A 13354-nucleotide genomic window follows, 5' to 3' on the forward strand; every position below is an offset into this window, starting at 1 on the left:
GTGCAACTTTAGCGCCCCGTTTATATGCAACCTTTACTACCCTCATGAGTATGTAACTTTTCACTGCCCTCATGAATATGGAATTTTCACCATCCAACTATCCCTACTTGTGAGATGTGCAACTTTATATGTTGCTATGGCCAACTGCCTAGCAGACTTTGTGCAACTCTATTTGTTGCCCCCGCCAACTGAAACTATATATCCACAAGTAGGGAGGGGAAAGAGTTGCACATTTAGTAATAGAAAGTTGGCTCGAACAACAGACTAAGTTGCACGTATCACTAGTAGGGAAGGTGGGGCGGGTGTGACAACTGTAAAAAGCCTACACATCCACGAGAAGGACAAGGGTTGTACATCGACTACTACATAGTTGGTCGGGACAGTAGACTAGTTGCACATCAAATTTTCATGGTTGCTAGGTTGTAACCTCATGTGAAGTTAGATCATGCAGCTCAAAAAACTGGTTTTGAAAAATTTGCACCATGTATAGTATTAAAGTTGCACAATGCAGTACTGAAGTTGCACAATATAGCGCCAAAGTTGGCATCAAAAAAATTTCGTCGAAACATACCCATGCGGGATCTAGTTTCAAAGATCTCGTCGCGAAATCCGACGCGCAATTTAAAAGATATGGCTTTTTAAAAATTCAGAAAACCGAAATAATTGCACGTGAACCTGTTTCTTTCGAATCGAACTAACCACTGTGAACGCATTTAATACTAATAATGACATGCACTAGCTGATACTGTAAAAAACAATTCATGCATGGTTGAGAAGACCGGCCGCTTGTTTTTTTCAAAAAGTACACGTGCATTTTAAAGAATTTGGGAAAATACTTTGCGGTATCCTTTGAACCGATTTTTGCGCCACGGCACGTCAGGCGATCCGCGTCCTACCGGATGTGGTAGAGATGCTCTCAGTCGTAGAGAATCGCTGACTTTCTTTCTGGACCAGGGCAGCACTTTCTCGGCCACACCACGCAGCTCGCCTACGGCGAGGCCATGGCCGAGATGATCGCGATATCGCTCTCGGCGAAGGTCGCCGCAACGCTGTCGCGCAGTGCGGTCGTCGACATCTCCTCTCTCGTGGCCGTCCGCTCGGGCATCGCCGCCGCGGCGCGGGACCTGGAGCTCCTCCGCGCGTTCCTCCGGTTCGCCGACTCCCGCCGCGGCGCGGACGCGCTCGCCTCCGCCTGGGTGGACCAGATCCGGGACGTCGGCTTCGAGCTGGAGGACGCCGCGGACGAGTACGCCTTCCTCTCCGGCGGCGGCTTCGTCCGCGCCTGCGCTAACTTCGGCGCGTGGCTCGCTCTGGCCAGACGGCTAGGCAAGGCGCGGGTGAGGCTCCGCGACCTGTCGGACGCCAAGGAGCGGTACGGCATCCGACCGGCCGAGGCCTCCGCGTCCAGCTCCGCTCCCGACGGCGGCACCGCGGCCTTCGTAGGCCGGAAGCTAGCGGAAGCAGCACATTTCTTGCAGGATGGGGAGATCGTCGGCTTCGCGGCGCACAGAAGGTCACTGATGAAATGGCTCACGGAGGACCTTGACTCCCGGCGGTCGCTGGTCGCCGTGTGCGGGATGGGCGGCGTTGGGAAGACCACTCTGGTCACCAGCGTGTACAAGGAGGTCGCCGCAAGCCGCCACTTCGACTGCGCTGCGTGGGTGTCCGTCTCCAAGAACTTCACTACGGATGACCTTCTAAGGAAAATTGCCAAAGAACTCCACCGGGACGCTCGGGCCGGCATGCCAGACATTGACGAGATGGACTACCGGTCGCTGGTGGAAGCTTTGCGTGGGCATCTCGCCAAGAAGAGGTACTTGTTATTGCTGGATGATGTCTGGCATGCCGATGCGTGGTATGAAATACGCAATGCGTTGGTTGATGATGGAAAAGGGAGCAGGATAATCATCACAACACGCAGTCAAGATGTTGCCTCTCTGGCAGCATCCACCAGGATCATCATGTTGGAACCGCTCCCTCAGCAAGAAGCATGGTCCCTGTTTTGTAACACCACATTCAGGGAAGATGCCAACGGGGAGTGCCCGCATCATCTGGAGCATTGGGCTTTGAAGATTCTGGGCAGATGTTGTGGTCTACCATTAGCAATTGTATCAGTTGGTAATCTCCTTGCATTGAAGGATAGAACGGAATTTGCTTGGAAGAATGTCCATGACAGCCTTGACTGGAATGAAAGCAGTGTTCGTGGAATCGGGCAAGTGTCAAGCATACTGAATCTGAGCATTGACGATCTGCCTTATTACCTGAAGAGATGTTTGCTGTATTGCAGTATATACCCTGAAGATTTCTTGATCAAAAGGAAAATTCTGATCAGGTTGTGGATTGCAGAAGGCTATTTTGAGGAGAAGGGCCAGGGCACAATGGAGGAGATTGCGGATGATTACCTGCACCAGCTCGTGCAACGTAGCCTGTTGCAGGTCACGCTAAAAAATGAGTTTGGACGAGCGAAACGGCTCTGCATTCATGACCTGATCAGGGATTTGATTTTGCAAAGGTCAGCAAAGGAAGGGTTCACTGTATTCTCAAAATGTCAGCCAACATTGGAGTCAAGCAAAAAAATCCGTCATCTTATACTTGATCGATGGGCAAGTGATCATCGACCAGTTCCAAAGATGACATTGCTTCGCTCCTTCAGCGCATTTAAGTCAGATGTGGATTCTTCAGTCTTGTCTGGCTTTAGGTTATTAACCGTATTAAACTTATGGTTCGTTCAGATAGATAAACTGCCTAGCTCACTGACCAAACTTCTTAATCTGCGGTATCTTGGCATCCGTTCCACTCTCATTGAAGAGCTTCCACAGGATTTGGGACAGTTACATAACTTGCAAACTTTAGATACAAAGTGGTCCAGGGTCCAGAGACTACCACCAAGCATAAGAAAGCTCGATAACCTGCGCCACCTGATAGTGTTTAGACGCCGATCTGCAGACTTCAGGTCTCCGTTCCCTGGTACAGCAATTGAATTTCCAGATGGGCTGCAAAATCTTACTTGCCTGCAGACTCTAAAATACATTGAGGCTGATGAGAAGATGGTCAAATCCTTAAAAAGCTTAAAACACATGAAGAGCTTAGAGCTATCTGGTGTGCATGAGAGTAATCTTATTCATTTGCCCTCATCCATCTCCACAATGAGCGGCCTTCTGTGCTTGGGGATTGTCAGTCGGGACGCTAATGTAATATTGGACCTGGAGCCATTTTATCCACCCCCACTAAAGCTACAGAGACTTTCATTGACAGGGATGTTAGCCAAAGGTAAGTTGCCTTCATGGTTTGGGCACCTTGATAACCTCATGCAGTTGCGGTTGTGTTCATCTGAACTCAGAGGAGATTCAATTGGATTGATCTCATCACTTCCCAGGCTGTTACATCTTACCCTAAAGAATGCATACACCGACAAGATCTTAACCTTTCCAGAAGGCAGTTTTCCAGTTCTTAAGAAGCTGAGCTTACATGAGATGCCTAATCTTTCTCACGTCGAGTTTGGAAAAGGGAGTCTTGTACATCTAAATGTATTAATCCTAGGCCGTTGTGATGAGCTAACTGCAATACCCCAAGGCATCGAGAACCTCACAGAGCTCAACAACCTTGAGCTTTTTGAAATGCCAAGTGAGATAATACAAAAGATTCAAGATGGGGAAACATTAGAGGGGAATTATGAAGATTCTCAGCGCACTACAACTGTTAAGAACATCCACTGGTATAATGGACGATTGTTGCAGAAAACAATTTACACCAACCTATTCACTGTTCAAATGTAGGGCATTGAAAAATGGATGCAGCATTGTGTGAAGTCTACTGGATTTGCTGGGCACTAAAAAGATGGATGCGCATCATTAACCTTCTTGGAGGCGTCATTTTGAGGTTTGCACTGTTGAGTTGTGTTGTAATGGGCTGTTGTGCATGCCCACGTATATAGGATCGAGGGCCTGCGTGCCCCATGACTCGGGCAATGCCCTGTGTATAAATGCCATGTATGTAACACACAATGATCAATAGAGAGAGTGAATTGATTCTCCAACTTGGTATCAGTTACCAGGTCCTCCTCTTCCGTCGCCATGGTTGCGCCCGGCTCCTCTTCTGCCGCCACCGACGCCGCGTCCTCGCCGAGCTCGCTCTCCTCCACGGCGACTGCCCCTGCCACCTCCCCCGGCACCTCCCCGTTCCTCTTCTCCGGCGCATCCGGTAGCACTGGCCCCTCTCAGTTCGCCCCCCTCTTCTCCTCCTCCACCCCTGCGCCGCCACCACCAGCTCCACGCAACCCGATCTTCTTTGATCACATCACAAACCACATCAAGTTCTTGCTTAATCCGGCCGACCACAGCTATCATAAGTGGAAGTCCTTCTTCCTGCTCGTGCTTGTCCGCTACGGCGTCACCTTCCTCATCGAGCACCCTCCTCCACCCAACGCCGACGCCCAATACCTGGAGCTGGATGCCCATGTGGTGCTCTGGATCTACGCCACCCTCGTCGATCCCCTCATCGATCACGTCGTCGGCGCCACCACCACGTACGCCCTCTGGACCAAGATCTAGGATTTCTTCCTCGCCAATCGGGCTGCGCGCTTCATGGTGCTCAATTGCCAGTACCGCAATCTGAAACAGGGCGATCTCTCCGTCACCGAGTACGCCCGTCGCCTGAAGCGGCTCACCGACGGTCTCGCCGACATCGATCACGCCGTCAAAGAGGTGGATCTTACCACCCAATTCCTCCACGGCCTCGACAAGTGGCTCGACACCATCCGCGTCGTCCTCGGTGATCAGGCCTCTACCATGCCCTTCGACACTGTCCTCTCCCGCGTCGTCCTAGCGGAGGAGTCCCAGGCCCAGCGTGCCGCTGAGGAGAGCGCTTCGGCGTTCGCTCTCCCTGGCGCTTCTGGATCGGGTGACGCTTCTGGATCTGGTGCGCGCCCTCAGGGTGATCGCGGCGACCGCTCTGGTGACCGCGGCTCCGATCGCTCTTAGGCCCCGCCTCCGCCTCCGCAACAGACCCGTGGCCGTGGTGACCGCGGCGACGGTGCCGACCGTGGCCGCGGGCGTGGTCGCGGACGCGGACGAGGCCGCCACGACTCTGGTGGACGCGGCCTGCTGTCACAGCCCGCTCCGTTCACGGGCTACTTTGCCCCGTACGGGATGGCGCTCCCTCTGCCTCGACCTGGATGGGTGCCGCCCAACTCCGCCGGAGTTCTCGGCCCCCGGCCCGGCTCCCATGCCCATGCCTACCCGATGTACCATGCGGCGCCTCCACCGTCCTCCTCGTACTACCCTCCCGCGCCACCATCATGGGAGCACCTTGCCATGTTGAACGCCGCCTACAGCAACGGCGGCCTGCCCCAACCTCCCTCGACGGACTGGTACCTCGACAGCGGCGCTTCCTCCCACATCACCGGCAACCCAGGTACCCTTACCTCTGTTGGAAATATGCCCTAGAGGCAATAATAAAAGGGTTATTATTATATTTCCTTATTCATGATAATTGTCTTTTATTCATGCTATAACTGTATTGTCCGGAAATCGTAATACACGTGTGAATACATAGACCAAAATACGTCCCTAGCAAGCCTATAGTTGACTAGCTCGTTGGTCAACAGATAGTCATGGTTTCCTGACTATGGACATTAGATGTTATTGACAACGGGATCACGTCATTGGAAGAATGACGTGATGGACAAGACTCAATCCTAAGCATAGCACAAGATCGTGTAGTTCGTTTTGCTAGAGCTTTTCCAATGTCAAGTATCTCTTCCTTGGACCATGAGATCGTGTAACTCCCGGATACCGTAGGAGTGCTTTGGGTGTACCAAACGTCACAACGTAACTGGGTGACAATAAAGGTGCACTACAGGTATCTCCGAAAGTGTCTGTTGGGTTGACACGGATCGAGACTGGGATGTGTCACTCCGTATGACGGAGAGGTATCACTGGGCCCACTCGGTAGTGCATCATCATAATGAGCTCAAAGTGACCAAGTGTTTGGTCACGGGATCATGCATTACAGTATGAGTAAAGTGACTTGCCGGTAACGAGACTAACGAGGTATTGGGATACCGACGATCGAGTCTCGGGCAAGTAACATACCGTCTAACAAAGGGAATTGCATACGGGGTTGATTGAATCCTCGACATCGTGGTTCATCCGATGACATCATCGAGGAGCATGTGGGAGCCAACATGGGTATCCAGATCCCGCTGTTGGTTATTGACCGGAGAGCCGTCTCAGTCATGTCTGCATGTCTCCCGAACCCGTAGGGTCTACACACTTAAGGTTCGGCGACGCTAGGGTTATTAGGAAGACTTGTATGTGATTACCGAAAGTTGTTCAGTCCCAGATGGGATCCCGGACGTCACGAGGAGTTTCGTAATGGTCCGGAGGTAAAGATTTATATATGGGAAGTTTTCATACGGACACCGGAAGGTTTCGGAGGCATATCGGTATTGTACCGGGGCCACCGGAAGGGTTCCGGGGGTCCACCGGGAGGGGCCACCCCTCCCGGGGGGGCCACATGGGCCGCGTGGGGCAGGAGCCAGCCCCTGGAGGGCTGGGCGCGCCCTCCCCCTTGGGCCCATGCGCCTAGGGTTGGGGGGGAACCCTAGAGGGGGCGCCCCCTTGCTTGGGGGGCAAGTTCCCCCTCCCTGGCCGCCGCCCCCACTCTAGATCCCATATAGAGGGGCCGGCCCCCCTTGCCCCTTCCCCTATAAATAGAGGGGTGAGGGGAGGGCTGAACACCCAAGCCAAGGCGCAGCCCCTCCCCTCCCCAACACCTCTCCTCCTCTGTTGTGTGCTTGGCGAAGCCCTGTCGGAGTACTGCCTCTCCACCATCATCACGCTGTCGTGCTGCTGCTGGAGCCTTCTTCCTCAACCTCTCCTTCCCCCTTGCTGGATCAAGAAGGAGGATACGTCGCCCGTATCATACGTGTGTTGAACGCGGAGGTGCTGTCCGTTCAGCACTTGGTCATCGGTGATCTGAATCACGGCGAGTACGACTCCATCATCACCGTTCCCTCGAACGCTTCCGTACGCGATCTACAAGTGGTATGTAGATGCAAACTCACTCCCTTGACTCGTTGCTTAGATGAACTCATAGATGGATCTTGGTGAAACCGTAGGAAAAATTTTAATTTTCTGCAACGTTCCCCAACAACCTCGTCTAGTTCTTCCTTAAAGCATGTCCCATCAAGCATTCTTGTTGGCAATGGCCAACACATACCCGTCACGGCCACCGGCTCCGTCGCCCTGCCCCCTCACGACTTCCGCCTCACCAACGTTCTTGTTTCTCCACACGTAGTCACTAGTCTCATATCCGTTCGCAAATTCACTAAAGAAAATTCTTGTTCCGTTGAGTTTTACCCTTGTGGTTTTCTTGTGAAGGATCTTCGAACGCGGCGGGTCCTCATGATCTCCATTAGCAACGGCGACCTCTACCATTTTGTTGGCAATAAAGCTTCTTTGGCGTCCGCTCTCCTTGCCACGACATCACCTGACTTGTGGCATCGCCGGCTCGGCCACCCCGGCGCTCATACCCTATCTACATTAGCTCAAACTGTTCTTCCAGATTGTAATAAGGAGGCACATCAGCCTTGTGCTTCTTGTCAGCTCGGCCGGCAGCCTCGCCTTCCCTTTCCCTCTTCTTTTAGCAAGTCGTATGCACCATTTGATCTCATACACTGTGATTTGTGGACCTCGCCGGTTGTAAGCTTTTCTGGTTATCAATATTACCTCGTTGTGTTGGATGACTATACTCACTACTCCTGGTCCTTCCCTCTACGCAACAAATCAGACACGTCTACTACTCTCCAACGCTTCTTCTCATTTGTGCGCACCCAATACAACGTCATGATTAAGGCCATGCAATGTGACAACGGGGGTGAGTTCATCAACACCGCCCTCCGATCATTTTTCTCCCTCCATGGCGTCACTTATCGTTTCTCCTGCCCACACACGTCGCCTCAAAATGGCAAGGTTGAACGCCTCCTTCGTACCACCAACGACATCGTGTGTACCCTACTTTTCCAAGCAAATCTCACCCCTCCCTTTTGGGTAGAAGCACTTCACACCGCTACGTACTTGCTAAACTGACGCCCCTCCCGGGTCATTGCCGGTGTTACACCATATTTTCTCCTTCACGGCTCACACCCCACCTACGACCACCTCCGTGTCTTTGGTTGCCTATGCTTCCCTAACACATCCTCCACCATGGCCCACAAGCTCTCCCCTCGCTATGTCCGCTGCGTTTTCTTAGGATATCCCCTCGAGCACAAGGGTTATAGGTGCTTTGATCTGGAATCGCACCGTGTTATCGTCTCTGGTCATGTCATTTTTGACGAAACGAAATTTCCATACACCACGCCACCCGTCAGCACGTCCACAGAAGATCCCGCACACCGTATCCCACCTACCCCATCCCGGGCCGCCGCAGCTTCCTCGGATCACACACCCGATCCGCCAGATTCTCCGGGCCCCACCACCCCATGCACGCCCGTGCGCGCTCGTCGCGCCGCGCCCGCATCGCCTGGCCCCTCCACGCGTCCTCGTCCCACCGGCCGCTCTAGCGGGTCCACCACTACCGCGGATACCGCGTCCACCTCCACCCAATCGCCGCCCGCCTCTGCCGCACCTGCCAGCCCCACTGCGCCCGCATCTTCCTCGCTCCGCGAGCCCTGCCGATCCGATCAGACTGCCACCAGCCCCACCACATCTTCCTCGGGATCACCGCCCCCATGCACTACACCACCTCACGTACCGCCTCGTGCCTTACCTGTTGCACCACCTCATAATGCACACAAAATGTCCACTCGTGCCAAATTTGGATTTTGCATGCCTCATCGCCTCTTCCTCGCCGACACCACATCCACCACCATCTCTCCTATACCACCCACTTACAAATCCGCCCTAAAGGACCCAAATTGGCGACAAGCTATGCTCGATGAATACACTGCTTTAATGAATAACTCTACGTGGTCTTTGGTGCCTAAGCCTGCAGGTGTTAATGTGGTCACGGGGAAGTGGATCTACCGTCACAAATTCAACATGGACGACTCTTTAGCACGGTACAAAGCTCGATGGGTGCTTCGAGGTTTCACACAACGAGAAGGTGTGGACTACGACGAGACGTTCAGCCCAGTGGTTAAGCCGGCTACCATCCGTGTGGTGTTGAGCATTGCCACATCCCACTCTTGGCCCATCCACCAAATGGATGTCAAGAACGCATTTCTTCATGGTGATCTCAACGAGCTCGTCTACTGTTCCCAACCCGCTGGTTTTGTCGACACCACTTGTCCGGATCATGTTTGTCGCCTCCACAAGTCTCTCTACGGCCTCAAGCAAGCTCCTCGCACATGGTTTCTTCGTTTTCGGGCATTCCTTCTATCTCTTGGCTTTCATGGCTCCAAGAGTGACACCTCCTTATTCATCCTCCATCACGGCACCTCCATCGCCTACTTGCTTGTGTATGTAGATGATATCATTCTCACAGCCATCTCTCCCCAAACACTCCACCACATCATCTCGGCTCTATGACCGATATGGGCCCCCTACACCATTTCCTCGGCATCAATGTCACCACCACCTCCTCGGGGCTATTCCTCAGTCAGCAACAATACACCTTGGAGGTTCTTGAGCGTGCCAACATGTTACATTGTAAGCCTGTCTCTACTCCCATTGACACGAGCTCCAAGCTTTCCCTCTCCCATGGTCAGCTCCTCTCCAACCCCACCTACTATCGTAGTCTTGCAGGTGCCCTTCAGTATCTCACCTTGACACGGCCGGACATTTCTTATGCCGTCCAACAAGTGTGTCTCTTCATGCATGAGCCTCGTGACACGCATATGCAGCTCGTCAAGCGTATTCTGAGATACCTCCAAGGCACTTCACACTATGGCTTACAATTCTACAAGTCATCCTCCAAGGAACTCATTGCATACACGGATGCCGATTGGGCCGGTTGCCCTGACACGAGGAAATCCACGTCCGGTTTTTGTGTCTTCCTTGGTTCCAACCTCATCTCTTGGTCATCCAAACGACAGGTCACCGTCTCTCGTTCAAGTGCGGAGGCCGAGTATCGTGGTGTTGCAAACTGCGTTGCCGAGTCCTGCTGGTTACGCCAACTCCTCCATGAACTCAAGTGTCCACCACTGCGAGCCACCATCGTCTACTGTGACAATATCAGCGCCTCATACCTCGCGTGCAATCCGGTTCAGCATCAACGCACCAAACACATCGAGATAGACCTTCATTTTGTCCGTGATCGCGTCGCCTTCGGTGATGTATGGGTCTTGCACGTCCCCTCGAGCTCACAATTTGCTGATTTGTTCACAAAAGGCTTGCCATCTCCGGTGTTCCACGAGTTCCGATCCAGCCTCAACGTCCATGCCAATGGAGTTCCGGCTGAGGGGGGGTGTTGAGTTGTGTTGTAATGGGTTGTTGTGCATGCCCACGTATATAGGATCGAGGGCCTGCGTGCCCCATGACTTGGGCAATGCCCTGCGTATAAATGCCATGTATGTAACACACAATGATCAATAGAGAGAGTGAGTTGATTCTCCAACTTGCACACTGCTTCCACTTTGTTCCTTCTCCAGCCAGCTTTGACGGTTCAGGCAACGGCCATAGAGGCGTTCTCTCAGAGTTTCGGACCCTCACCTCTTTGTCGGTGGTAAAGAACCTGTTGGTTACGGAATGTGTATTGCCATGAAACAAGGAGGCGCTAGCCGCTAGGTGGATTGAAGATGATGTGTATGTTCTTCTCGGCTTTTCTGTTCTTAAGCGTCGTGTTGGTGTGTGTGTGCATCCTCAATGGTTCGCCACGTGTTGTTGTAGAGGCCGGGTTCATCTATTTGTATCAGCCTGATTCTTCAATAAAATAGCTGGTTTCCAAGCAAAAAAGGCGAATCATGCCCAGATATTGTAAAGCATGCATTGATATAGTGAATGAAGTTGATCCTGAACTGTGGACTTAAGACCTTCCTTCTTATTTTATCTTGTGAATTTTAAAGCATTTGTGGCCACATTGGCAGTGACCTAGGGTTATAATGCAGCTGGGGCTGCATTAATACAGGAGAAGTTAGTCACTGTATTTCACAGAAAAAAGATATATTCACTGGATCACGGATCTCAGTGCTTTATAGCATACTTTCTGTAATTACTGTAAATTTTAAATGCTATCAGTTGGTTTACCACATGTTCTCGAAACGATGGTGGTGACTTTCATATAGAATGGAAGAAGTTTTCTACACAAGCTTTTCTTGAATATATGAATTTGTCAGCAGATTGCTGCAAGGAGCACAATGGATAAACAGATAAATGAATTCAAAAAAAAAAAGATTAACGTGATTACATTCTGAGATACCTCTTTACACATTATAATTGAAGAGGGAGCGAATTCTTGCTTCTTCTTTTTTCAAAAAGAGGTGTAACCCCGGCCTTTGCATTAGAACGATGCATGAATTCTTGCTATTACATGAGATTCTGATATTATGTCATACGGAGACATAGAAGGGAACAATTATTAAGTCCGCTTCCAGTAGTAAGAAAGACTTCACACGAAATTCTCGATCACGAAGTTCCCAACCGGCTTTTTTTTTAGGATCTCCAACAGGCTTTACATCCACTGCACCAGGTGATATGAGCCAAGTGTGTGCAACTGTACGTACATTTCTCCAATCAATTGCTGTTTGCACCTAATGATTCCAGCGAAAAAAAATATATAACCATCAAACCCTCTGGAGTAGCACACGAAAAATCAATCTTGCACATTTTTTTAGAAAAGAAGGATTCCCCTGGCCTCTGCATCTGAGCGATGCATGCAGCCATTTTATTAATTATTCTCACAAACCTTACAAAGCATTACACCAGTAAGCCTGAAGCCACCATCTGGGTGACACCTGTCACTACTTCTATCCCCTTGATGCAGGGGTGCCGAATGTCCGAACCTAATACCAAACAGATATCGCACCAAAACCTAACATCTAATGCCGGATGCCCCATCCCAGCCACATACCGGGAATGGGTCACACACCGGTCCGGCGCACTCACCGAGGCTACCGCCGCCGTCATCCACCTAACCATCTTCAGAGCAAGTACCAACGCAAAGACCTTGCCGGGTCAGCTGTCGACGCCACCATGGTGCCAGACAGCGCCACCGTCCTGCGCTCGTTCATCCAGCCGCATCTGTCGTCGATATCCAGCTGCATCATGCCGCCAATACTCGTCGTCATCGACGCGGTAGAAACAACGCCGCGCCTCTTGGCAACCTCCAGACCGTCGCCGTTGCTGGAGCTACGCGGAATCACCCACAACATCTCTCCGCCGAACAGCAGAACCTCCCAAGACGGCGCCTCCATGGAAGGTACGACGCGAAGGACGCCGCCGCCGCCCAATCCAGACTGAATTTTGGACTTTCGTCCGGGAGGAGTTCGGAGGTGGATAGGAGAGACCTCGACATCGCCTCCACGGAGGGTAACAACGTCGAGAGACGCCGCCGATGCCGGATCGACCAAGCCGATCAAAGTTTTCTCCAGTCCCCATCCTATACCACCAAACCTCCGTCGACTCCAGATCCGGCAACGGACCACGAACCGAAACCTGCAGAGATGCGAGAGCCATGGGGCTCAACCCACCATGAAGGAGGATTGAGAAGTATCCATCGTAGATCTCCAGGTACCGAATCCAGCGATCCAGCATAGTCAGCGACGACCACCACCACCCCGCCGCGGCCACCGGCGTTCAAGCCCAAGACCCAGATTGATCCGATCTGAACCCGACAGCGCCTGTGACCACCGATCTTGCCCAGCACGCAGCCGCCACCACGCCGCGAGCAGGCCACCACCGCCGTCGCACAGCGCACAACGTCACCAAGAAACCCGCCCGCCACGCCGCCCGACCCCACGCTATCCCGACGCCCCGTTCGATCTGGCTGCCCCGCACCAGCTGCGATGGACAAGGGGAAGAGACGCCCCGCCGCCGCCCAGCAGGCCAAGCTTTGCCCGGCGGCGCTGCGGACGGCGGCGAGGATAGGTGGAGGCGGAGGAGGCCCGAGAGGACGGCGGCTAGGGATCCCCCTGGGTCGCCCACGGGGGCGACACGAGGGGGACGAGGGAGACGGCGGCGCAACGTATAAGTGACTTGGATTGGATCGCTGCCGCCGCCGCTTGGATTGGATCTGCAGGTCCCCTAGCCTCGCCTCCTCCCGTCTGTTAACTCTGCTGATGCTGCTAGTACTGCCCTTTGTTTCAAGCCGTGTTTTTTTCGAAACGGAGGCAAAAATATTTGCCTCATCGATTAATTAAGAAGAAGAGAGTTGCCCGATTAATTTACGAAAAACCGATACAGACTCCCAAATACGG

The 13354-nt window shown here is 52.5% G+C and overlaps 1 protein-coding gene across 1 annotated transcript; it reads left to right on the top strand.

The window, feature by feature from the left end:
- Window positions 1–933: 933 nt before the first annotated feature.
- LOC119365320 (disease resistance protein RPM1-like) lies at window positions 934–10965 on the top strand. The gene is made up of 2 exons (XM_037630941.1): window positions 934–3881; window positions 10559–10965. The coding sequence occupies exon 1, from the start codon at window positions 1002–1004 to the stop codon at window positions 3774–3776; it is 2775 nt and encodes a 924-aa protein (XP_037486838.1). The 5' UTR covers window positions 934–1001; the 3' UTR covers window positions 3777–3881; window positions 10559–10965.
- The last annotated feature ends 2389 nt before the right edge of the window (window positions 10966–13354 follow it).

This window comes from Triticum dicoccoides, chromosome 2B (genome assembly GCF_002162155.2).
Source record: "Triticum dicoccoides isolate Atlit2015 ecotype Zavitan chromosome 2B, WEW_v2.0, whole genome shotgun sequence".
In the NCBI taxonomy this organism is placed as follows: Eukaryota; Viridiplantae; Streptophyta; class Magnoliopsida; order Poales; family Poaceae; genus Triticum; species Triticum dicoccoides.

Excerpts from the sequence above, each read along its gene's own strand:
- LOC119365320 (XM_037630941.1), top strand. The coding sequence starts at position 1,002 with ATGGCCGAGATGATCGCGATATCGCTCTCGGCGAAGGTCGCCGCAACG.